General features: G+C 31.6%; 3 protein-coding genes and 1 non-coding gene across 6 annotated transcripts; 3 read left to right on the plus strand and 1 right to left on the minus strand.

Annotated features, from left to right (window-relative positions):
* The first annotated feature begins 1,043 nt into the window (after positions 1-1,043).
* On the plus strand, positions 1,044-1,116 carry TRNAV-AAC (transfer RNA valine (anticodon AAC)). The gene has a single exon. It is a non-coding gene; the product is annotated as a tRNA-Val (tRNA).
* Positions 1,117-1,202: 86 nt separating this feature from the next.
* LOC146534915 (uncharacterized) lies at positions 1,203-5,001 on the minus strand. Of its 2 annotated transcripts, XM_085192454.1 has the most exons (5): positions 4,112-4,958; positions 3,541-4,081; positions 3,147-3,228; positions 2,124-2,313; positions 1,203-1,636 (listed from the first exon to the last, which is right to left on the minus strand). In XM_085192454.1, the coding sequence occupies exons 1-5, from the start codon at positions 4,815-4,817 to the stop codon at positions 1,458-1,460; spliced, it is 1,698 nt and encodes a 565-aa protein (XP_085048580.1). In that variant the 5' UTR covers positions 4,818-4,958; the 3' UTR covers positions 1,203-1,457. The 2 variants fall into 2 exon arrangements, with proteins under 2 accessions (XP_085048580.1, XP_085048579.1); XM_085192453.1 differs by having other exon boundaries at positions 3,541-5,001.
* A 361-nt stretch (positions 5,002-5,362) lies between these two features.
* Positions 5,363-14,678, plus strand: LOC146534916 (uncharacterized). 2 transcript variants are annotated; one of them, XM_085192456.1, is made up of 9 exons: positions 5,363-5,500; positions 5,883-6,254; positions 6,464-6,551; positions 7,972-8,158; positions 8,790-8,932; positions 10,963-11,083; positions 11,597-11,706; positions 12,216-12,255; positions 14,468-14,678. In XM_085192456.1, the coding sequence occupies exons 2-8, from the start codon at positions 5,896-5,898 to the stop codon at positions 12,225-12,227; spliced, it is 1,020 nt and encodes a 339-aa protein (XP_085048582.1). In that variant the 5' UTR covers positions 5,363-5,500; positions 5,883-5,895; the 3' UTR covers positions 12,228-12,255; positions 14,468-14,678. The 2 variants fall into 2 exon arrangements, with proteins under 2 accessions (XP_085048582.1, XP_085048581.1); XM_085192455.1 differs by lacking the exon at positions 12,216-12,255.
* A 1,026-nt stretch (positions 14,679-15,704) lies between these two features.
* Positions 15,705-24,958, plus strand: LOC146534917 (nose resistant to fluoxetine protein 6-like). Its single transcript, XM_085192467.1, has 13 exons — positions 15,705-16,129; positions 18,659-18,744; positions 19,047-19,149; positions 19,652-19,791; positions 20,161-20,911; positions 21,167-21,254; positions 21,439-21,567; positions 21,846-22,011; positions 22,509-22,684; positions 23,123-23,252; positions 23,490-23,643; positions 24,093-24,235; positions 24,775-24,958. The coding sequence occupies exons 1-13, from the start codon at positions 15,838-15,840 to the stop codon at positions 24,892-24,894; spliced, it is 2,478 nt and encodes an 825-aa protein (XP_085048593.1). The 5' UTR covers positions 15,705-15,837; the 3' UTR covers positions 24,895-24,958.
* Positions 24,959-25,791: the final 833 nt, after the last annotated feature.

A 25,791-nucleotide genomic window follows, 5' to 3' on the forward strand; every position in this document is an offset into this window, starting at 1 on the left:
GGATGATGAATGATTTAGTTTTTTGTTTGGACAAGTCGACTATCAATAGAAACACTATAATATTAAGTTTCATGTTACATTATTAAATTCTTCAGTGAATACAAAAATATCAATAGGCAGTGGAAAAGATTTGCCAATATATTGAAAAATGGTAAAATTACCATCCCAGACCATTCTATGAATAAATATATACGATATGTGGGGATTGGGGACGTTCAAGTGGCCAATAGTCGAGGAATTCCCCGTTAAATAAAACTAAGAGGTTACCATTACCAGCGAAAGTCTAAGTATGTACTTATGTCTATGTTTGTAATATAGATAGTAATGAAGTACATATTAATAAGAATGATGTTAGATAAGATAAGAATATTGACAAAATAATATAAAATCATGTTATTTTCCAATATTTATTTACTAGGGACGCGAACAGGACCTCATTTTTGATGATTACTTTACTGAGATTTTGGCTCGCTGTGCTCGCAAAATCTCGGTAGTGTTCACGTGTTGAGCGAAGCGAGAAACGAATTTTTAATTTTTTTTCGCCTAAAACCATCTACGTGGTCATAACTATATGTTTGCAAAATTTCATCTCAATCGGCCAAACCGTTTGGGACCCTATTGGTGACAGAGTGTAAAAAGTCTTCATTAGGCTCAATAATTTTTTTGCTTTCGTGTTCAAGTGGGGCAGTGGCTCAATCACAAGACCCAATGGTCGTAGATTCAATTTGAATGAAGTTTTATCTATACCCCACTCTGTTAAGACAACGTGCGGCGTTAGGTCCCGCCACTCAATACGCAGTCTTGAATTCTGGCCAAAAGTGGAAGACTTCTGTGTATAAACTTTCTATTTTATGATATTTTGTTACTAAATTTATCGAAATATATAAAGTAATTATTTATATAATATCTAAAGCTTAGAATACTTTCAACGTGCCTTCTTTTTAATAGACTTTTCATAACTTGAAGTTAAAGCAATATAAATTACGTTATATAATTTATATAATGATTTAAAATTGTTTGATAACTTTGGACACTTATACATCGTTTCCGTGGTGTAGCGGTTATCACATCTGCCTAACACGCAGAAGGTCCCCGGTTCGATCCCGGGCGGAAACAATGTTTTGCATTTTTTAAAACCATATTTTTTATTTGTCAATAAATGCTATCATGGTTGAATGGAGAGGGAATGAATAAAAATACTGTTTTAAAATTAAACTGTTTATATTTGCCCCTATTAAATTCTAAATCAATGTTTAAAAATATTGTGTATATTTAAATGCTTAAAAATATAATATATTGATTGGCATTTAGGTTTATTTAAAAAAATATACTGAATCATACTTTTATTATCTTATCGCTTAACACATGTAATGCTATAAAAAAATCATAAAAATTATTACAATTTTACAGTTTTAAAGTAATCAAAAAAATCAACAAAAACAAAATAAAATGAACAATTATTCCTCAGAATCTTCACTTTCTGTGGCTTTTTTATTTTCACTTTTCTGTTTTTTATTCTTATTTCGTACTTCAAATTTGGAAACAAAAATCTTTTTGCCGTCTATCTTGACATCTTCCGCCATTTTCATAGCTTGCTTCACTGCTTTAGGCCCATCAAATTCAATGAATGCTGTAGCTATAAATAAGGAAGAACAATATTAGTAAATAATATTATTTTGTAAGCAAAACTTTATTACAAATATATAAAGCAGGATTTGTAGAGAATATCCAAAGTTAGAACACTGTAATCTGTTTTTTCTCAAGAGGGAAATTAACACCTTGCTTTGTATTACCATATTGAGGAAATGAACTCCCAAACCACTTTAATGTGCAACTATTATCTCTTAGTATATATAGTATACATAGTGTTAAGACTCTGTTCCCTTTAAGACACTTCCCCACTTTCTGCCGAATTCTGGAGGCATTGCGTGTTTAGTGGCGGAACCCATTGCGTTACCGGAGTGAAAAAATTTAAAATTAAATATTTCATTTTTTTCAGTGAGAATCAAACCCAAAACCTGTCGCGTTTAGAGCCTCACCCTTGTGTCGCTGCACCACGACTGGTCTACATATATTATCATGTTTAAATCAAACTTTAAAGATAAAAATATATCAATACTTACACATTGATTTCTTTCCTTTAATAACGCGTCTAACATTCCTTATCCGTCCAGCGCCAAAAAATACTGAACTCAAGGAAGTCTCAGATAATTCTGAATAAGACCTAACCACTAAAGTGGTTTGCGACGGTGGCATGGGTCGCTTTAAATGAATTATACGGTCTTCAAACAATGTGTTGTCTTCTTCTAGTGACTGGAAACAGAAAAACAATATTTAGTTATTGGTAGCGAAATGAAATACTTAACTATTTATTATTATTAATACTAGCAATCCATACAAACTTTCAACCTCTATTTCATCCCTTTAGGGTTAAAAAAACCCAAAATCAACTATTGGTGGATATCCAGATTACGAAAAAAACATCTGCCCAAATTTCATGTTTCTACCATCAGCGGTTTTGGCTGTGCATGCATCTTACCTCAGTCAGTGGCAACATGTTTTTTTATATGACATACATACATATGTTTATATTATATTACCTTATACAATATATATTTTTAGTTATTTAGTAGTATGTATTTAATAGCCAGAGGTAAAATCTATTTCATAATAATCTATATATATAAAAGGACTTGTCCTCACTGACTGAGGTAAGACGCACGCACAGCCGTAACCGCTATGCGTAGAAACGTAAAATTTGGACAAAAGTTTACTTTCGTAATCTGGACATTCACTAAGAAGGGATTTTGAAAAATTTTAACCCTAAAGGGGTGAAATAGGGGTTCAAAGTTTGTATGGAAAAAAATTTAAACCGGCACCGATTTTTATAAAATTTGAAATTCAGACTCTTAAACGTATATAATTAAACACATGTTTCATGGTTTTCTAGAATTCACCCCCTAAGGGTGCAAATAAGGGGTTAAAAGTTTGTATGGAAAAACCTTTAAATCGCCACCGATTACTATAAAATTTGAAATTTAGACTCTTAAAAATATTTCATTAAACACATGTTTCATGGGTTATTAGAATTCACCCTTAAATACGCAAGCGAAGCTGCGCGCGTCCGCTAGTAACTTATAAAGTACCTTCTCAGCAGCATCCTCACTGTAAAAGTTGATTGTAGTTGTAAACACTTCAGGGTTTTCAATGGAGTATAATTCAGCTACTCTGAAAATGATCAGTTTCATATATACCCACATTTAAAATTGTCTTTAATATCTCCTGTTCATTGTGAAATTAAAGAAAAATATAGCAAATTTATAATAAATATTTTTAAGCTCACATTTAGTTCAGCATCTACCATTATAATCTAGTTTCAGCTTACTGTCAAAATTTGAGGGTAAAACAAAAATTTATTCTCCCAAATCCCTACTTGGTTGAATCCCTATTCAACCCACAACAATAAAATTTACTCAGATGCTGCCCCAATAGGCCACTACTAATTTTTATTATAATTGTAAATATTACAAAAATACCTACCCAACTTGTTTTATAATACCAAATTTAGCAAAGCGATCCATAAGAAGCTTTTTATAATTGCACATAATTCTCAGCGGTAGGTTTTCTATAATGATGCAAGTTGATTGTTTGTCTTCACTAACAGTTCCTTTCTTGTCTTTATTCCACTTACGTTTCATCCATTTAACTTTTTCTTTTTCCTCATTATTTTCTTTGTCATCATTTTCTGTTGCTGCTTTTTCATTTGTTGCTGTAATATTTTTGGATTTATTCTTATTAAATTTCTTTTTATCCTTTTTGTTTTTATTTTTATCTACAACAGCCATTTCATCGAGGAGATTTGTTAATGTATGTGCATTATCTCCAATGTTTAAGTTTTGTAAATCTTCAGCAATCACATCTGGCTTTATTTCCTTCTCTACTGCCTCATTAGTTTTATTCTTTTTTTTCAGTGTCTTATTTTTTTTATCTTTTTCAGTGTGAATTTTGTCATCTTGTTGACTGTTGATATTTACTATATTTCTATCTTTTTCAAATTTTTGTTTTTTATTTTTCTTCTTATCTATTTTAATGGTTTTATTTGTTAAAGCACAATTTTCTTGACTTAAAATGTTGTTTTCACTATTTTCATTACTTGATTGTAATGTATTATTGTCAGATTTATCAGTATCAATATTGACAACTTTTGTATTATTTGTATTTTCCTGTTCTTTCTCTTTATGTTTTCGTAATTTATTCTTTTTGGATTTAATATTTTTTTCATTTGAACTAGATTGTTCTGATTTAGACTTCTTTACTACTACTTCTTCATTTTCTTCAAGTATAAAACTGACAGATTTATTTCTTTTCTTTGGCTTACTGCTGGATTGATCAATTATTGATAAATCTAAAGACTTATCTGCGACAACTGATAACTTCATAATAGATTTAACATTTTCATTTATATCTTTATTCATTTTAAATTCTTTGACATTTGAAGTAGAAGTTGTTTTAGATTTTTTTGATTTCTTTGATCTATGTGGTAAATTTTCTTGGTTTATATTAGGCTGAGATATGTTGTTTGTATCATCTAATTTATCATTTTTCTCTTTTTTTATTGATAACCGTTTTGCCTTAAAAATTCTTGATTTCATTACTAGAGTACTATCATTTTCTTTGCTGCTACTCTCATCAGATTTTTTCTTTCCTGTTATTAGTGTATTTTCAGATTCCGGTTTATAGAAGTTGGCAAAGTCATATGTTTTATTTTTTATAACTTCTGCAGAATGTTTTGGCAGTTTAATTGATTTGGATTTCATCTTCAATTTATAGATTTTATAAGAAATATCACTAAAATCTAGTGCACATTTCAAAAGTATAACTTCATAAGGATTAATACATGCGCACTACGTACATGCGCGTACGCTAACTTAAATATGGTATAAATATAATTTAATTTAAGGTTATCTATCAAGTATTAACCATTCAGGATCAACTGTCAAATTCGAATGCTAAATTGCCAACTGCCAAATAAAAACAATAGCCTCCATCTTAAAATCTATTGTTAAACTATAAAAAAATCTAGAATTAAAATATATGTATAATAACTTTTGATCCTAAGCTGTGAAAAATAAGATCAACTTGAATAGAAGGTTTATATCTTAAAATGATAATTTAATGGTCATTTCTGTCAAATCTAATTTAGTACGGTATGCTTTCAGGAATTGATGTAAATCACCCACATGAAGTAAAAGATAACAAATGTTTAGAAGTATATAAGTATGTTTAATAACATTAATTGGCTACAACTATAACTGTATATTAGTAATGGCAACAGTCCTTTATAATTATTGAATGTTCACTTGGTGAATTGGCAACATTTTATTATTAATGGCGGACGCGCTTGCTTGATGCCGGGTGTGTGTTATTTTAACTTTTAAAGTGGCGTTGTTTGAGTGCGAAATTGAATTATTTATTAAAAACGAAAATATATTTTGCATAGGTATGTTGAATGATATCAATTATAATATTGTCATATTTACATCTTTTTAATGTTATAGCTATATATTATATTATAGCGGTGTAAGGTTTCGTGAATTTTCCATGAACGCCATGGTCCATGCTTCATGGCACGCTTATTGATTGATATCGATAAGTTTACCGTTAGTCACGTTAAAGCTTATTTAGGAAAATCTCATTCCCTGTATTTAAAGAATAGTTTTGACCAAAGTTTCTTTGCGCTATTTTCGCGGGTTACTAGTTTGTCCTTGATGTTAGATAGGCGGCAAGCGTTGCTATGTATAAGTCGCAAACTATAAGTATCTATATGGCGGGAAATGAATGGACGCTATGGAAAATTAAGTGAAATAATGCATAATTTTCAGCTATAAATTGAAAATGGTCGCCCCAAAGAAAGGCCGTGGCGCTAAAAATCAGGCGGTGAAGGCGAAAGCTAATCAATCCGAGGAAGTTGCTGACAATGATATCGCGGAAAATGTAGAGGAAAATAATGGCGACGCGCAGCCGGAGTCTGAGCAAGCTGAACAGGCTGCTGGGGCGGACGAAGAACATGAAGAACACGCCGAGGGTGGCGAAAATCAAGAAGGCGATGAAGAAGCGAAAGGAGAAGAAATAAAAGAAGATAAAATTGAAACTGGTAAAATACTAGTAGAGAACCTACCACCAAGTTATCTATTTGACTATCAAGATAAACTTAAAGAGCTGTTCTCCAAGCATGGAGAAATCGTCAGTGTGAAGTAAGTACATTAATAAAATATATTTTGGGTCGATAAAATTAACATATATTTGTTAACATTCAAATATCAGTCCCCCAATTTAAAGTCACTTTTATAACTTGAAGTTTTTTGGCAATTGTATATAAATAGTTCTTTGGCACAAATAGATAGATGCCTTGAACATTTTAGAATTAATATTGAATTAATAAGGGAATTTTTCTTCTTTTTAGACGTGGTCCAATCATTGTTACTGAACAGACCACATCTCCAACATTATCGGCTATAGTCGAATTCAAAAACAAAGATTCCCTGGAGAAGGTAAACAAAATAATTATTAACTAATTTACTGAAAATTTTGTTATTTAGATAACCTAGATATTATATAGATAGCCTTTTTTGGGTAAAACTTAAGAGGCATTTAATATAAGGCTAGATTTTTTTCCAAATTACCTTGAATTCCTAATGTACAATATGAATGACTATTTGAATGTTTCAAATGGCTGGTCTGCTACTTAAATTATGTTTTGGGTATTGTTTTTTTATTTATAATAAAGAAAAAAGACATTTTCTTGCTGTGGTAGTAGATCAGCCGATACCTGTCCTTTGTGGTGTCTTCTGCATTTATCATCTTTTTTAACTAACAACATTTAATTTTTTATTTAAAATGAAATCTTTACTTTTTTTAATACTTTGTGTATTACAGATCATTCTTATCATATTTTAGCTAATATTTATATCAATCAATGTTGTTAGTTACCATTTTATCACAAGGTCCTTTATATAATAATTTTTATACAAACATTGCTTCACAGTATTAACACTTGTTGTAAACAAAATTAATTTACACAGTATATAATTTTCAAGTTCACTTGTCAACAATAAAGTAAAAAATAAATAAAAATACTCTTTCTATTTAAGAAAACACATTAAAAATCAAAACTAAATTGATGATCTTTACAATTTATTACCACAATAGATACACACTAATAATAAATCTATTGTTTTTACAACACTTTGTATTTGGATGGTAAGTATTTTATAATACAGGAAAATGAGAGCTGATATTGAAATCTGACTGTAAGTGCAACAGTTGGAGGTTTGATTTCCACTCAGGGCAATCATTTTTATTTCCTTGTTCTGGTAGCAAGATAAAACAGTGTTGAGTTCTGCTACTTAACATGTAATGTAAACATTTTTAAATGGAATGTCTTAAGACTAGGGTAGTAACCCTACCCTATCTACCCATCTGTCCTACCCAAAAAGCTTTAGAGAGACAAAATTTATATTTATTAAAGACAGGATCATTTACATACAGCTTCCTATTGTTGTTAATAGATTTTTTTTAAATTATCTCTCACTTTTGTTATTAACATGAGTGGATATTTTCTTTTTGTTTTAAAAAAATGTTGAATGAAAAAAGTATTTTTAAATCTTACTTGATTCTTCTTATTTTTTTAATCAGAGTACAAATTTTATTATTTTGTAAGAATATTTTAAAGAATGGCTAGCATAAAGAAAAAGTATATTTTACTTACCTACTTATAATGTACATTGCAAAATCGTTTATGCCTAACAAAATAGCAAGAGCAAAAAAAACAATAAAAATCATACTTTGCTAAAATCAAATACAGATAAAATAATAAAAAAAAATTATGCAATTTCATTGGATATTTTTTGGAACTTTTCTGAGAATTTTCCAACGTATAGACAAAAACTATAAAGTATAACCTAATTTCAGGCATTAACAGAAGATGGCACAGCCCTTGATGGTACCACCATATCAGTAGCAGCAGAGTCCAGAGCGGAGACTGCGGTGTTGGTGGGAGTCCCATATGAAGCTAGTACTGATTATGTGAAGCTATTGTTTTCACAGTGCGGAGATGTGGCACACATACATGAGTTTAGCAAGACTAAGTTTAAAATATGTAAGTATTAAAATGTTATTTTTTGATTTATATTTAACTCCCAAGTATTATAATATTTTAAAAGAAATGAAAAACAAAAATTGAAAATATAAAAGTAATTTTTATATAGAAAAAAATAATAGAAATTACCTAAAATAACGTAATTTTTTTATTTATAATTTTATTTTTAAATTACAAATGAGTTTTCATTTTAATTAGTTTTAATAGGATGTTTTATATTTTATGGTCGTAGTTAAATACACTATTCAACTATATTCAGTTGGTTGGATGTGCTAATCTCGAGAAATAATAGTTTTCGAGATTAGCACATCCAACCAAACTCTTCAAATTTGTAATATTAAGTATAGACATAATAATGAGGCCAGTAGGGGTGCAGGGGCACAATGTTTTGCTGCAAAATCGACTGGTTGTGGGTTTGATCCCCACTCGAGGAAATTATTAAAGCTTGGCCTTGAATTCCGCCACTCAACAAGTAAAGTAGTAGTACTCAGTAAGTAATGCCTCCAGAATCGGGCGGAAAGTAAGGAACAGAGTGTCTTAACACGAGGTTCCCTCTGCCTACCCTGCTGTGTGTGCGATACAGTGTGTAGTTTACTTATTTGATATAATAATTCAATGAATTTGTCAACAGTAAGAGTAACTTTCCTCGAAAAAGAATCGGTGGAGAAGGCTCTTAAGTTAGATCGTGAGTTACGCATCAATGGGTTCCTGGTCACCGTCTCCAAGTACCGAGATGAAGATGAACAGAAAGCTCACTCGGCCAATTCAAATAAGGTAGGTTTTTATTATTTCTGTAAGCAAAGTATTTTGTGTTTGTTTATTCATTCACGGTTCTAGGTCATTGTTCTGTAATATTAATAGTTAAACATATTCGACACTAACAGTGCAATATTTAACCCTTTCAGTACCATAAGGTTTTGAGAGCTGTTGCAATTATTTTAACTATTTGAAATGGTTTGGCACCAGACGTTTGCCACCAGACGCATGCACATAGCCAAAGAGCTACGTGTGAAACATTTTTTTTTTTTATTTTTTAGTGTGGGAGAGAATAGACCCTGTCTTACAATCTACAACGTTATGGTATCTGAAGCAAAGGTACAACTAATATTACAAGAATAGTGTCGTATATATTGACAACAGTATAAACAATGTTATTGAACATATTATGTACTTACTTTGCTTATACATAAAGCAGATTGTTAATTTCTTCATAAGTGTAGTTAGGTGACCGCTTTGTTTTTCGTCCATTTTAGAGCTAGTCATTACCGATAAGTATCGGTTTTTATACGTCTGTGGGAATGTAACAGCCGTGCTCAAAGATATTTGAGCAAATGATCTGTTGATTATAGTTTGGCGAAAATACGTTTTGAAGTGTGAAACATAAAAAACTTAACTGTGTACTCAACCACTTGATAAATTCTCAGTTGAGATTTTGTACTTCCGGCTGTCAGTACAGTACGGTCAAACGGTGTTTACATTTTTTTTCTACATTTTACGTGATATCTGAAAGAGACAAATAATTAAGATGCGGAAAATGTATTCTGTTAGTTATCCAGTAACATCCTGGCTTTCCATGTACAGAAATGATTCGTCTATTATTTTTATATTATAACTAGCGACCCCCTTGCGGCTTCGCCCGCTTTTACTACTGGATTATTCATATAATGTATGTTTGCAAAGCACTTAAGATAATGTGAAAATTAATTAAACTCTAATGCAATCCGCATTTTCGTAGTTTCAATAAGGATTTTCCAATTGTTTTACACAGCAAGGATTTTTAGTAGATACCGTAATTTTAAATCTGTGCTACTATTCTTTTCAAGTACTTATTAAAATATTTTTAAATGACTATTTTTAGATAGTTAAATGACTATTTTTAAACGGAAGAAATTATAAACAAAAGCCTACCTACTAATAACTACTACAAAAAATATGAAACCAACGTGTAAACGCATCTAAATCTTCGTTGCTATGCCTCTATAGAGGGCGGGTTTTTTTTTTCGAGTAAAAAAACAGTAAAAGACAGTTTTGATCTACATTAAATGGCCAACGTAACTAATATACTTATTTATATGCTGAGAGTAAGGGATAAGTGAAACTTGAGTAACATACAGCTGATGTGTCAACGGCGGGATGTGTCAACAATTAAATGCGTTTTTCTGTAAAACTATTCGCAATTTCGAAATATTGTAAAAGCAAATTTTATCTTCGTTTAACGTAGAAAATTAATAAAGTATTTTAAAGGATAAGGATTAATACCATTATGGAAAAATATCCCTCACAATAAAAAATATATTGAAATTACTATTTTTAGACAGAAATATGATCACTACACGTTATCCTTAAAAGATAAAAATATGCCGTCGCGGACTTTTTTGTAGATCTTATTAAGAGGAAGAATACTCCAGTATATTTTTATCATATAGTACTTACCATTAAAGCAGCGCATGCGCGAAAGTGTCTCAACGGGTAGGACTTTATACATATTTATCGTATTTATGTTAATTTACATAAGAATGTACAAATAATAAACTATATATAAACCTTCCCTGAGAAATACTCGACCTAATGGTAAAAACCGCATAAAAATCCGTTGGGTGGTTTAGAAGAAGAAGAGTTAGAAAGTTCAGACAGACACGAAAAGCGACTTTGTTTTATAAGATATAGGATAACATGATAATGGTAACTAACAGTTGTACAACGATACACAATTGACAATGGTAGATAACATATTGAGTTAAAATACATAATTACAAACTACTCAGATTAAAGAGCAATGTTGCTCCTATATTTTTTTATTACAGAACAAGCGTCAGCACGCCAATCAGAACCGCCAATCTACCTCCAACACCAACGCAGCGGCGGGGACGAGGTCCAACAACTTCAGACCGCGAGGCGCGTTTAACGCCAGGGGAAATTTTAGAGGTGCATATAAGTTATATATTTATTTTCGCAGTTATTATCCAATTTAAATGAAAGCCTTTTAGCTGGATTAATCGCGTATATTTAGTATACATACTTAGTATACAATTTTGGAAACCCGACGTTACGAACACTTCGCAAATAGTCTGTGGTCACGTGTAGACTGGGGTGACATCCGCTTGTCATGATTTCTTAAATGTCTCGCGTACTGTATTGGATTCCCGTAGAATGAAAGTTTTGTGCAAGGGAAGTACGACTGTTAAAACGATGGATGAGGGTTTTATCCTCATTTAGGGCAATGGAATACTTTTATTTACTCGTTCTGCTAAGACGAAGTACTCAACGGAGTTTCGGGCGAGTAAAGCACAAATCCAGACATTGAGGGAGAAGTGGGGAAGAGAGTGACTTGACATTAGATTACTTATGACAATGACAATCTATCACTTCTTTCTATCTTATTTCTGTCTTATCTATAACCTTTTTTTATGAAAATACTAAATTAAATATGCTTTGCAGGTGGTCGAGGTCGCGGTTTCGCGGGTCGCGGCGGCGCCTTCCCCCGCGGCGGGTTCGCACCCGTCAACACGTACTTACCGCCGGCGCCGCAACCATTCATGGGACGGCCGGTAATTTTTTTATAATATATGAGTGTTGAATGTAGTGTAAAAAAATGATTTTAAATGTTATAGTAAAAATGATTTATAATGTTATTTTGTGGGGAAGGCAGAAACGACTCATTGCAGCCTTAGATTAAAATGACAATGTTTTTGATCTTTTTGATTAGAAAAAATAATACTATGGAATAAAAACACTAAACAGGTCCGGACCAAATAAATACTTAAAAAATCTTCTCTTGAATTTCCGAAATTCGCGAAAGTTTTTTATAATTCTTATCATATACCCATGTTTATTTACTATTTTTATTAATTTATACTATTGAAAATCATTTATTTTATCATCCAAAGCTTATTTACTACTGCTGTATTTTTTTGCATTTTTTTGTTTATTATGCTTTCTTCTGTTATTCTTTACTTGCATCACGAAACGAATGCATAGAAAATGTGCAAAGAAATGCAGTTACAAATAAAAAAAATAAACTCTTTGCCCATTGCCTACATCTGTGCATTCTTTTCAGAACTACCTGTAGTAGAACATTTTGTCAAGATGTCGCGCAGGTAACTTAATATGAATATAAACCTAACAATGCTTTCATTTCTCTCATTATGATACTAACATTTGAAATATTTTAGAATTAATCATAGAAATATTATATTTTTAAAATAATACATTGAAATATTATTTGAAATATTTTAGAATTAATCATTGTTTTTTCTTGTTATAATTTGAGAACTTGCAAAATAAAAGTGATAGGAAAAAAGTATAAGTAAAGTGTAGTTAAAACAATTATTATTTTATATGTGCTCGACATATACTAGAAATACTAAAAATACGTAGAGACGATACAAAAGAAAAGTGCAATTTTTATTTTATTATTTTTTGTTAATGTCAAAATAACTGGATTTTTTTTCTCATAGACTTACTTTAAGGATGATATAATTTGCACATGTGTGTATGTTTGAAAGATGGAGCCAATAATTTATTTATACATATAAAATATGTTAAATTATATAAAAAATATTTCAAATTGAAATCGTATTTACGGCCAATTTATTCAATTTTCTAATACGGTACCATGTCGTTGATACGTATGTATAAAAATATATATAAATACACAAAATAATATAATATTAATTAAATATAATAGAAAGTAAAGAAAAAATAAACATTTCTCTAATTACTTACCTTGAATAGTAAATGGCTATAAAATAACATTTCAATCGTTCATAGATTTCACGCTCGTTCAATGCCACTTAAATATTTATGCGGGTATTTAAATAATTGCCCTTACAGCTAAAGCCAGCGATTCTCAATCGAATTCAATTTTTGAAATGTATACATATATTAATCTATGTAGAAAAAAAAATACTAGTTTTAGTAAATGTTTATCAAGAGTAGGTGTCATAGTAAAAACTGTGTTTTGTAGCATATATAAATATTATATTATAGACTAGTGGACCCGGACGCGGCTACGCCTGCTTGAACTATAAGAATATTTTCGCGTCGGTCATACTCATACTATGCCGTCCGAAGGCTAGGTCATTTCGAATCAGTGATATCTCCTTAATTATTTATTAGAATGTTATACAGTAACTATAATTTCAATCTAGATAAAATGCTAAAAGTGACTATTATATTTATTTTCATAACGTCCTTATGTTACGTTACGTCCATAATATCAAAATGTCGCGGTAGCGGTCAGAATAAATTGCATGTCAAATTAGAAAGTATTTCAATATATTAGTATATATGTGTAATGTAGTGTTATATTAGAGAATTCTGAAGAATGCAGCTTTCATACAAAACAAAAACAAAGTAAATCAGACCAGTAGATCCAGAGATCTTAGCGTTCAAACAAACAAACTCTTCCGCTTTATTATATTAGTATAGATTATTCGTAAACTATTTAATGTACACCATGTATGTGTACCCAATTTGCATTTTTTATATCTCTATATAATTATTATCAGTAAAATATTTAGAAATGTTTGTTGAAAAAACAACACCATGTTAGACGAGGGGATGTCCAAAAGTTCGTGGAATGACAGTGTTCTAAATGAAATGAATCTATTTTTCCTTTTCAATATAAGCACCCTTAAGGTTGGATATTGGATCTATGAATTAATTTTTCTGCCTCTTTCACCTCATTGTCGTCGGAAAATTTCCTTCCCCTTAAATCTTGAAACAAATGAAAATTACTAGGGGCCAGTTCTGGACTGTAAGGTGGGTGGACTAGTGATTCGAAGCCGTGTGTGTGCAGAGCAGCCATTGCAACTCTGCTCTTGTGAACTGGTGCGTTGTCTTGCAAGAGCAACACACCCTTAGCCATCTTACCTCGACGTTTAAACTTCTTTGATGATTCCTCCTTTAATTTGTTTAGTATCGATGCGTAGTATTCTCTGGTTATGTTTCCTTTTCTTTGTAATCGATCAGTATTATCCCCTCACAATCCCAAAAAACAGTAGCTATCAACTTTCCAGCCGATTGTCACACTATGAATTTTATCAAGGCACGGTGTTCAATTTTCGCGCCGAGCGGACGAGACATGGACTTTGGACCTCCCCTCGTATGTGAATAACATTAAAAAAATTTTAAATATAACGTTATATTATCTCAAGGTAGAATATGAATTTAAAACCTATTAATAAAATTGAAATATAAAAACGTCAGTGCTTCTCAATCTTTATTTATTATGTAAAAATATATCGGCACACAAAGATAAATATTTTTTTCTATTTGTTATTATACAGCTTAATATTTGTTTCACAGCAAGGTGGCGGTTTCATGAACGACGGCCAACGGCCGAACAAGCGTCTCCGGCAGATGTAGGCGCGTGTGTGTGTGTGTGCGCGACAGTGTCCCCGCTGACAGACTGACATCGCATCAAATATAGCTAATTGTATTTACTAAGTACATCAATTATTAAGTCAACAAATAACATATTTGTCTTTTGACATCTAATAAATAATTACTAACTTTCGTTTAGTGTTTTTATTTTGTCCTGAATATATACTATGTGTAACAATAACATATATACTTTTATTATACAAGAGAATAAATTTTGCATTTTTAAATACAAGTTATTATAAAAAAAAATACATTTAAAAATATTTTAAAAAAACACTCTTCCGAGGGCGGGACAAGGGTTTAAACCATCGGCGGCTAAGGCTCCAGAGAGACAAACCTCACAATACGCGCCCTCAAGTAAAACTGCCTTCTGCATCCGGTTCTTGATCCAACAGCTAAGCGATAGCCTCTTAAGATATTGGTCGAGGCTTTTCGGTTTCGGAAACGACGGTGAGCAACCAAATTTCGGCCAAATATATCTAAGGTACGGTGGAAAGGCGTATAGTCCCAGTGATTTTAATTTGGGTATCTATCGTGTACAAGATGCAAGGCCGTACGGTAGACCACGCCGTGTACTCAGGGTCCCGTACTTTTGCGGCTGGACAGGTGTTTGTGGCCCTAAGTGGAGTAAAATCACTTAGTGCCTGACAGGTAAAAATATTTCGTTATCAAAGGGTTAAAAGTATAAAATTAATTAGAAAAACGCACTTTAATAAATGCATGTAAAAGCCAAAAGTAAATTATGGATCGTTCAAGCTGTCTCTATTTCTGGGCTGAAGTGTAAACTATGTACTTTTAATTATAATATTTGATTGTAAAAGCGTGAGGCGTTTGAATTGGAATCCTGCCATCTAAAAATTTTCACAACTGATATGTAGGTTACTTTATTTAATTGCGCTATTAGGCTATAGGCAACAATACTGTAAACCTGAAGCTTATCACAGGTTTAATATAGATTTCAACTGTAGGATATAAAATTTATACTTATTATATTGTTGACAGTATATTAATGTGGAATTTACACTAAATTACATCGGCTCAACTTTTCCGACATCATTAACGTCTGTTTTATAATCATTACGTTACTGATGCATTATAAAGCGGTTATTAGCATTAGAAATTACGCTCTCCTTACATTGACTCTGCTCAAGCTATTAGTCTTATGCATGTTGTGAGAACGGCATTCATATTATTATTGTTTGTGAACGCATCGTGATAGCACGCACTGTAAACAAATCAGCGTAAAAATTATAGTGAAACATGAAATACATTATCAATTATTGACAATAAAAATGAAAGGGAAAGTGATCATAGTGTTTTTTATTTTTTTTATTTACGTCCATTGCGCGAAAGTGAATTCCCGCCATAATGATTTAAAAAAAGACTCCATTAGAATTGCCAAAAGTTTTCGTTCTCGCGGTGAAGTTATGGAGAATTTGTTTGTTATATTCGATCCTTCGTTTTTGTCTTATGTGTGGCCGAAAATAAAAAATGGTGTGCATTTAAACCTTGGACATTATTGTTGGGATGATGTTAGTGTGTTTTTAAAAGATTTGTCGGAAGCCCGCGCGTGGGCGTATAGAGGTAACACAAATATTTAAATAATAAATATCTTTATAATTAGTTTAAAATTGCATAAACCTAATATATAAATGAGCATTTTATATATTTGAAACTTTTAATTTCGTTTAGCTAATTAAGATAATCGAACAAAAAATAAATTGAGATAAGTATGTAGCATGTAGTCTGATTTTAATTTTATGTTATATAAATGTTTATAAATCACGCAAACACACTTACTATTTAACAATTGTACATATATATTACATTAAATAAGGAACGATTCTCTGATCTGATTAGACTAAGAAAAGTAGTAGTACAGATTCGCCACCCAATACTACACGTTTCTAAAAAAATGCGGAAAGCGAAAATGGAGAAGACAGTGTTGCACCACTGAGTTCTCTTGCTTTTTCGAGTACTCACAATATATACCTACTGTATTTACATTTATAATATTATACGACGTTAATGATTTGAACAATGCATTAATGAAATATTTATACAATTTTCTACACATATTAGAAAAGTGAAAGTAAAAAACTATCTTAACCGTAACAAAAAAATTATAGCCAAATTTGCTAAATAATTTTGTATATTGCATACATACATATTTTGTATCGATATAAATCGATACAAAATATGTATGCAGTTAATTATAGTAATCACTTGTAATTATTAATGCAGCTCATTTCACTGTCAATGACTCGTGTTCCTTATTATGAAACATACATCGAGTAATATTATAGCTGAAATCTTCACATGAAATCAGGACTGGTTAAAGTAGGGCTCGGAGCTCTAATAAAATATTTTTATAAATTAGTAATCAATAGCAACACTTATTGCAATTGAGGCCAGTTGTGGCGCAGGGCTACAAGTGTGCAACAGAAACGCGAAAGGTTCGATTTCCCGTCATTCGGGTTCGATGTCCACTCACTATATGAAATATTTTATATTTTATTAAATTTGGTAGAAAGTGATGAATCGAAGTGTCCTTAGGGGAACGGAGTGTCTTAATCATCTTTATCATTACTGCTTGCGGGATTTAGTGTCAGCTTAATAAAAGTTTGGTAGACCTGATTATTTATGAAAGTAAGCATAAAAATATAACCGTCATAATTATGATTCTTTAAACGATTAATAACTGAACTGCATCAATTGCACGATTAATATTGATGCGAATAAATTAATAAAAAAATACATAGGTAAGTATTATATTTAGAAAAAAAAAACACCAGTTTAAACATAATGAAATGTGTTAATTAATGATAATGAGGAATTTATGTACCTTAAAGGTTGTATGGTTAGGTCTAATAAATTTATGTTCGTGATATTATTAAGAAATCATATTTTATTATTGATAGATTGAATGTGAGTCCGGTTTGCACTTGGGGCAATGAATTGTTTTTAATTCCTCTCCGTTGAATAACGCAACTACCCTGCTATATGCTAGATACTTGTTAAAGCTAAAAAAGCGTTTTCCAATTATTATATTTAAATAAATAATTATCATTACCACGTTTCGGTTGTAAGAAAAAAAATTGAAATAATTTTAAAGAAGCCGTTGGATAAAGAATAAGTCCATAATATGTGTATAATGTCTTTAAATTACATATCTAACAGAGCTTTTTCAGTAAAATTAAGTTACGAAGACAGTATTAATTTATTTAAATTTGTATCTAGGTATATTAGTTCTTTAGAAAGCTAAGTCGTAAAAAACACAATATGCTAGATTTTAAAATTGCACTAGTTAGTGAAAGTGATAAAGAAAAAGTATAATGTTTTATTTAATTTAAAATATATTTAATTTTATATTTTTTGTGCTAATATTTATAAGGCTCTAAGCAAAATTTTATTAGCATACTAACTATAATATTATTCTATAGTAAAATTGTAACGCATCGCAATGGGAGTTTTATACGAGAAAATCTATAAATGGAGGTTTTTCAAAGTAGTAGGACCCAAAATAATGATTTTTAAAATTTTTGTCCGTTTGTCTGCTTTTATTATTTATTAGTTCAAATAAACTGCTATAAAATTTTTAATTTATTGGCTGAAACTGTAGTTTTCAATGTATATGTTATTAGAACACGAAAGGGACCAGGAACGGGTCGATAATTAGTCAGTGTGCTGGTACATACCAGGGTTAACATATCGCTCTATCAATTACAGTTGGGTGCTGCCCCTATTTTGTGCTAATTGGCGAAATGAAAACATTTTGAATGTAATCTTCCCAGAAATGATATGGTTTAAACATCAGCAAGCATATTGCCAATGTTGTCTAATAATATACACATACAATCACACATAGTAGAGTAGGCAAAGGCAACCTACCTGTTAAAAATTAAATAAAATATTAAATATTTCATTTGCAGTCTCTTGCTGTGCCCTTGCGCAACGACTACATACTTAAATTTACCTATATTATTTATTTACTTACTTACTTTCTAGTGTGAAACTCCACGTTACACATATATTTTTGTTTATATTGTGTACTATAAAGAATAAATAAATATTTATACGGTATAATACTTATATTTTTTGCACAACTTTTAGCCGCGGATGCGTCTGGTCGTTATCACTCCGGTGTTTTCGAAGGAAAACGTTTTTGGCTTGGATCCAAAGAACAATGTCTGTTGTTGGTAAGTATGATTGATATACCATTTATGTATGCAAAATTATTGTTCTATATACCACTATAATTGTTTTCATTGGGGAACGGAAGCTAAGTTTAAATGCCTTGCATTAATCGTATTTAAATACGAGTCCACTGTAAATAACAAAAAAAATACCACAACTTTAACATGATCAGTGTCTACACTCTTTGTCTACGTTTAGTACCTATATTACACTAAAAACATTATGAGTTCATAATATAAGTATTTACTTAATGTTAAAGTTATAAATAAAATAGTAACTAAAGTAAAAAACTTTTCTTTTTTAGGACGAAAATTACATGGCAAAGGAGGTAAATGAAACATGGGGTGAGTTCTACAGCGGAGACTATCTCAATGCCTTGTTCAGCAGACAAAGAGAGTTCGGCGGAAGTAAGTACTAAGTATGGTTATCATGATCCTAATCTTACTTCTTACTAATGTTATAAAAATTATAAAATAGTATAAATGTGAAAGTATGTGAGGATGGATATTTGTTACACTTTCACATAAAAACTACTGAACCGATTTCGATGAAACTTTACAGTAATATTGCTTTTACATCAGAATAACACATACGCTATAGTGTATACAAAGTAAGTGTAATTTAACCATATAACAATATGATAAAATGTTTGTGGAGACGAAGCCTTAGTTAGTTAGTTAGTTCCTAATAGATACTATATTATGAGGATGTCGGGGGCAGTGAGCTTGTCTCGTTATAAAATCTATGTTTGTGGGTTCGATCTGCACTCGAAGGAATGATTCAAATTACATCAAATACCTCGCTTTGGTATCCGCTCACCTAAGTGAGAATCGAACCCGCAAGAGTCGCGTTTATAGTCGCACCATTTATCGGCCTCATATTTATCTTTCATTATTTTTCGGAATTTAGATATAGAAGAATGGGATTCCCTTTTGCAAAGAGATGAGTTAATGCGTAGAGTGGTGACCGCGGACAACGAGGCACCGTTGTCGCTCGCGTATACTGCGTTGCAAATTACTTTGAATGTCACCAAGTTTACTATGCCTAAGGTGGGTCACTTTTAAATGGTAGGCTTCAGGCGGAAAGTGAAAAACGAAGTGTATTAATAAGTTGTATTTCGCACATTGCAGGGTAGGCAGAGGGAACCGGGGAACCTATTGTTAAAACATTCGGTTCCTCATTTAATATTTTCTTTCCCATGTTCCGCCGAATCATTAACGTATTAGATGTTGAGTATCGTAACTTAACGCCGCGCTTTGCCTCGTTACCACAACGAGAAAAAGAAAATATTAAATACTTCATTCCCTGAGTGGGAATAAATCTCACAATTGTTGTATTTACAGTCGAAAGTTTGCGCCTCAGCGCTGCAGCCGCCTCAAATCTATGAATACCTATAATAATATAATTTTTGTTTTTAGTCCTTCGAACTGACACTCGGGCTGTGCCTGCCACGATCGTGCAGCGCCGAAGACGTAGTATCTATCATAAATTTTTCCATAATGATTAATGACAATTTAAGAACCAATCGTACTGTATCTAGAACTATTAAACTAACCTCGCTAAGACACGTTGAAAACTCATTCGACATAAAAAACGATATATCCTCCGTTTCATTGATATTAGTTACTTTAACTCTAGTACTGATTGCGATAATAGCAACCATTTTTGATTTAGATCTAATAAAACTTAAACGATACTCAAAGTCAATCAGTTTCGATTTAGAGCAATATACTGACAAATCTGACAGAAACATTAAATGTGAACCTAAACATACAAAATTGGACGAGGCGTTACAATATAACGATTTCAAAAAAGTTCCATTAAAAAAGGCTCAGTCTCCCGTAATTACGCTCGACGTAAAACCTGTAGAGACGAAGAGTTGTATACGATGTGGAAAATATAAGAAACAATGCGAAAATCCTATTAATATGGATATTCCTTGTCCAAGAACAAAATTTAACTCCTGTTCAAGTTTGACGACTGAGTTTAAAAGAAAAAATGGCGTCTACAAAAATTTATTATTAAGTTTCTCATTAAAACATAGTTGGATGAGAATATTTAATACGACAATGGCGAATAAGGATTTGGCGGTTGTCCATATATTGAAGATAGTCGCCATTTTGTGGATCATTTTCGTTAATGTGACTGTCGTTGCTGATTATCTTTCAGGTATTTATTTTAAAAGTGCTTGTTTTTTTTTAATTTAATGACTAAGTGTGGTGTTGAATTCCGCCATTCAGTAACTGAACATGCAATATCTCGAATTCAGGCGGAAAGTGAAGAATTGAAAGTCGTAACACTAGGTTCTTTCTGACTTCTCTACTACGAGCCGAATAAAACGTAAAGCTGAAAAAAATACATTGAAAATTTGCTTTTGCTTGAAAAGTTTTTATTTTCATTGTTAAACACTATATACCGTTTCAGAAAATGGCGGTAATGTAAATGAGTACAATAATGTCTATTATATTTTGTCGACGGGAACCCTCGCCTTTGATACTTTGTTTTTCGTAAGGTAATTTTTTAAAGTTAAGTTCTTAATTCTAATTTCAACTTAAACTGATATTAGATTTTTTATATTTAATATTTTTTCATTTATTATTATTCACTTTGCCTTCTTATTGCTCTTATCCATTATTTTCTCATCTTTTTTTTTCTTCTCTTATTTTAATGATACATTAATTAAATATTTATTTTAGTGGTTTGTTCAGCGCACAGCATTTCTTCTATTTAAAAAGTCATTACTCCGTAGAAGAATTAGTAACAATCGGTGGATTGTTTGGTCAAGCTCTGCAATTAATATGCTTTATTATAAATAGAGCTGTCAGGTACGATAATTAAAAAAATATATAGGAAGAAAGTATTTTTAACTACTATGTATATTTTTTATATGTACCAGTTTGTTAAATTATGGCTAGTACTGCCCTATATAATATTTTTTTGTAATATAATTATATGTATATAATTATATGTAAGTATATATAGTATTAGGCAAACTGCTGCAACGTAAAGTGAAAATTGTATACTTTTTTTTTCATTTACCAGAGGTTTAAATTAGCCAGGTTTTTTTTATAATTGTTTAATTGTTTTTTTCTTAATTTAACAGGTTGCTCCCTCCCTACATATATACAATATTTCTAACATCGATCCTATCCCGCGTATCGCGGGACACTGCAGTGCTGTCTCTCCCGGAACGGGATTACGACAATTGTGCTTTATACTGGTGGAGGAACATTTTGTATGTTAGCGACTTCTATCCCGGTAATGAACAGGTTTGTTTTTTTTTCAATTTGCTTTGAGTAAAATTAATTAGTTTATAATTAATAAATTGTTGTTATTTTTTTGATTCTTTCATTATATTTGTATACACAAATTGACACCATTTTTAAGGCGTTTTAAGTAATATTTTAAGAATTATTATGTAGGTATATTTAAAAAAAATATTTTTTCAGGAGTTGGCATGACCGTACGAGTAAAAAAAAAATAAAAAAAATTAGTGGAAGAGTTAGTTGTAAGGTTAATTAATATTATTTAAAATAAAGCAGAAAAAAAGAAAGAAAATATTTTAAAAGATTTAAATTTTATTTTTTAATAGTTTAGTTAATTAGTTTTTTCTCAATAGATAGAGAGTTATAAAATTTTTGATTATTTTTTCCCAACGGCACAGAAAGGCAGGCGACCGTTGGCCATACTGTAAAATTATTTATTGTAAAAAAGATGTCGTACAAACAAAATAAATTTATAATATGTTATAATGGAAAATTTTCAGTGCTTACAAATATCCTGGTACCTATCAGTGGAAACTAAACTGCATATGGTAGGCGCCTTACTCTGCTTATTCCTAGCGACAGGCAGACGCAAACTACCCGCGATGTTGGCGGCGCTAATGGTAGTGGGGTGTACCGGTGTTGACGTGTGGAATGCTTATGGGGATTTTAGTTATCGGTAAGTTATAAAATGTTTTAATATATTTATTGAAATTGCTAAAAGTATTAAAAAAAGTCATTAGTCATTAGATAATTAGTTAATTTATATAACAAAATAATTACTCGTGATACAGGGACACAAAGTGTGACTGTAAACTCTACTGGAAGTGGGTTCGATCCCCACTAGGGGAAAACAAATATTAATTAAAATTTATATTTCCATTTCTTCGCTGTTAAAGCTTTGAGTTCTGCCACTCAACACGCCTCCAGAATTCGGCAGAAACTGAGGAACGGAGTGTCTTATTAAAGGGTTCCCTCTGCCTTCCCCCTTGTGTGCAGGATACAGCGTGAAGCTGATAAAAAAATCTTCTTTTGTTTTGGACAATCTAATAATAATCATTGATTACCCTCTTCTTTTAGCCAAAAATACGTATTCATATAAATTTCTATCCCTTAGTTTGCCAAACACGTTTGCATTATACTCTACAATGATAGCGCGCGGCTGGTGTCGCCTCTCGCCCTACTTCATAGGGCTCACTGCGGGGTGGTTGCTGCACGTCATGGAGGGACACTGCAACGTGTCTAAAGTGAGTGAGGGTACACAAAAAGTGGAGAACAGATTGTCTTAACACGATGTTATATATTACATTAAACTTAAAAAAACTAAAGTAAATAATAATTACACTCGGTAAATATTTACATTCAGTTTGGCACATCATCTCGCATACAACAGTAAGTAGAGATAACATTATATAGACACTAAGTTATCTAAGTCAAAATACTAGCGGAAATTAGTTTAAAATTAGCATTCTTCCTCCACACAGCTAAGTTCATGGTGTTTCTGGTCAGCATCAGCTCTGTTATTCATCCTGTCTCTGTCCTTGCACTGGGCGGGCAGCTGGCTGTCGTCGTGGACCAATCTGACTGGACCTTTAGCCTTGCTGTGGCCGGTGGTTGTGTGTTCTACTAAATATTCTAGTAAGTAGTTAATTGTGAAAAAATAATAATGATATCGACTTAGAGTGTAAACCTACTAACATCCTATTAAGCAAAGTCTAAAGAGGGCTGTCCCTCTTATTAAAAATATACTTTATTAAAAGTTTATTAAAAATCTAGTCTATATTATCAGCAGGTCAATTTTGAAAATTTATTTGTATTCTCTACTATATGAAAAAAAAATGGAATTCGACTTCGAATGGCAATTTACTTTGAAAAAATATAAACCGATTTAGAAGTTTGACACTGTAAGCGGACAATATGTTTTTTAGTGAAACGCTGAAGCCCATACAAAGCAGGGCAGCCAGTATTTAAATCGGCGCTACCTTACAATTAGTTGTCTCATAAAATATAAATATTTAATAGAAGTGTAATAATCAATATCTTAATAAATAATATTTAATACAAAAAACCAACTGACTTTTACACAGAAATATTCCGCAACACCGCAAACAGTCCCCTGATAGCGGGCGTCAGTCGCATCTCGTACTGCACCGTCTTGCTCCACGGTCCTATAGTTCGAGTGTTATTACTCTCCGCCGATTCTCCGCTCTCCTCGCATTTCTCTTGTATTGTAAGTAAAACATTTTGAATTAATTGTCAAGTACGGTTGGTGGGTCGTGGCCGCCCTGAAGTTTAGCTTTCTGAAGTTTTGGACATAGTTTACAATTTAAAGTATGGAAAATTACCATACAACCTAACATTTAACATATCGGAACAACCTCTACAGCTAACTTCGGGGAACCAAAACTTGTTGACCTTCCTGTAGTTTTAAAACTAAATGCAAACCCCCATATATTGTAACACGGTAAGCATAGAAAATCCAATGTTAAGGCACTTACATTGTGAGTATATTTTTTTAGTTTTGCTATATATCATATCTAGAAGGATACGCAGAGGGAACCTAGTGCATACTACACCGCGCCACGCTTTGTTTTGTTACTAAAACGGGAAAATGTAAATATTAAATAATTCAAACCTTAAATAGTCTCATTTTACAAAAATACGCAATGCCACTGCGCCACGACAGCGAATAAGAAATGTAAAATTACTAAATATACTAACATCAATATATTATTATTAACTTAATTTCTCTCATAAACTTCCCATCAGTGGTGCTACTGGGCGGGCGCGACGGTCGCGGCGTTATGCACCGCGCTCCTGGTGTCACTGCTCGTGGAGATGCCCGCCTGCTGTCTTCTGCGGCGTCTGTCTGACTGCGCGCGGCGATAGTGCGTTTTGTTGCGTTGGAAATGTATTGTGTTATTGTTAAAATTAAATTATATTTTGTTATTTATTTTGTTTGTTTCCTTTGATTTTTAAGCGTTTCTGTAATTTAGGACAGAAAAGAGAATCTAGCTACAAATAAATTCGTTAAAAAGTTCTATATATAAATAAATCTAATTTCAGATATAAATCTCCTGTTAGTGAAGCGTTGAGATGTGTTGTGTTAGGAGGTGCGGTCGACGAGTCTTGGTCTGAAGTTGATGTAGATGGTTGATTAGTTTGTTTCTTCACGAGCTAAACAATAGGCATAAGATCAGAAAGCCTAACTCCAGGGCGGCCATTATTCGTCAACCGTACTGTATGTTGTACTGTTGTCATTTATATTCATTTTAAACATTTTGTTGTTTATTGTAGGGAGACAAAGAGAAAAATACATTGATTGAATATATCTTTTTCAATATAATCAATACATTATGTGAGTATATGGATTTTATATAAGAAATGAAATTATTCATTTCTTATATAAAATCCTTACTAGAGGTGATATTCTGCTATAAGTGACGTATAGGGTTGTTTTATACTGGAATTCAATTAATTTTTTTTTTCATTTCATTTCATATTTTTTTAGCTAGAAAAATTACTACAGAATCTATTAAAAAGTCATTTCGTCATTCCGCAAATCAATCACAACCAATGACCATATCTTTTATATAAGTAGGAACAGTAATTTTTGCCTCATATTTTAATAATGTAATAAATATTTACAGTAACTAATAACAAAAAATAAAACAAATTTTATTTTATTTATCATTTTATAATAAAAAATCATTCATAAAAACTTAAAACATAACTATTTACATCGTATTTACATACATCTATAATAAAGTACAATTACTATCTACT

Source organism: Heliconius melpomene, chromosome 11, assembly GCF_056956725.1.
Source record: "Heliconius melpomene rosina isolate 202511_hmr_F chromosome 11, ASM5695672v1, whole genome shotgun sequence".
NCBI classification, from domain to species: domain Eukaryota; kingdom Metazoa; phylum Arthropoda; class Insecta; order Lepidoptera; family Nymphalidae; genus Heliconius; species Heliconius melpomene.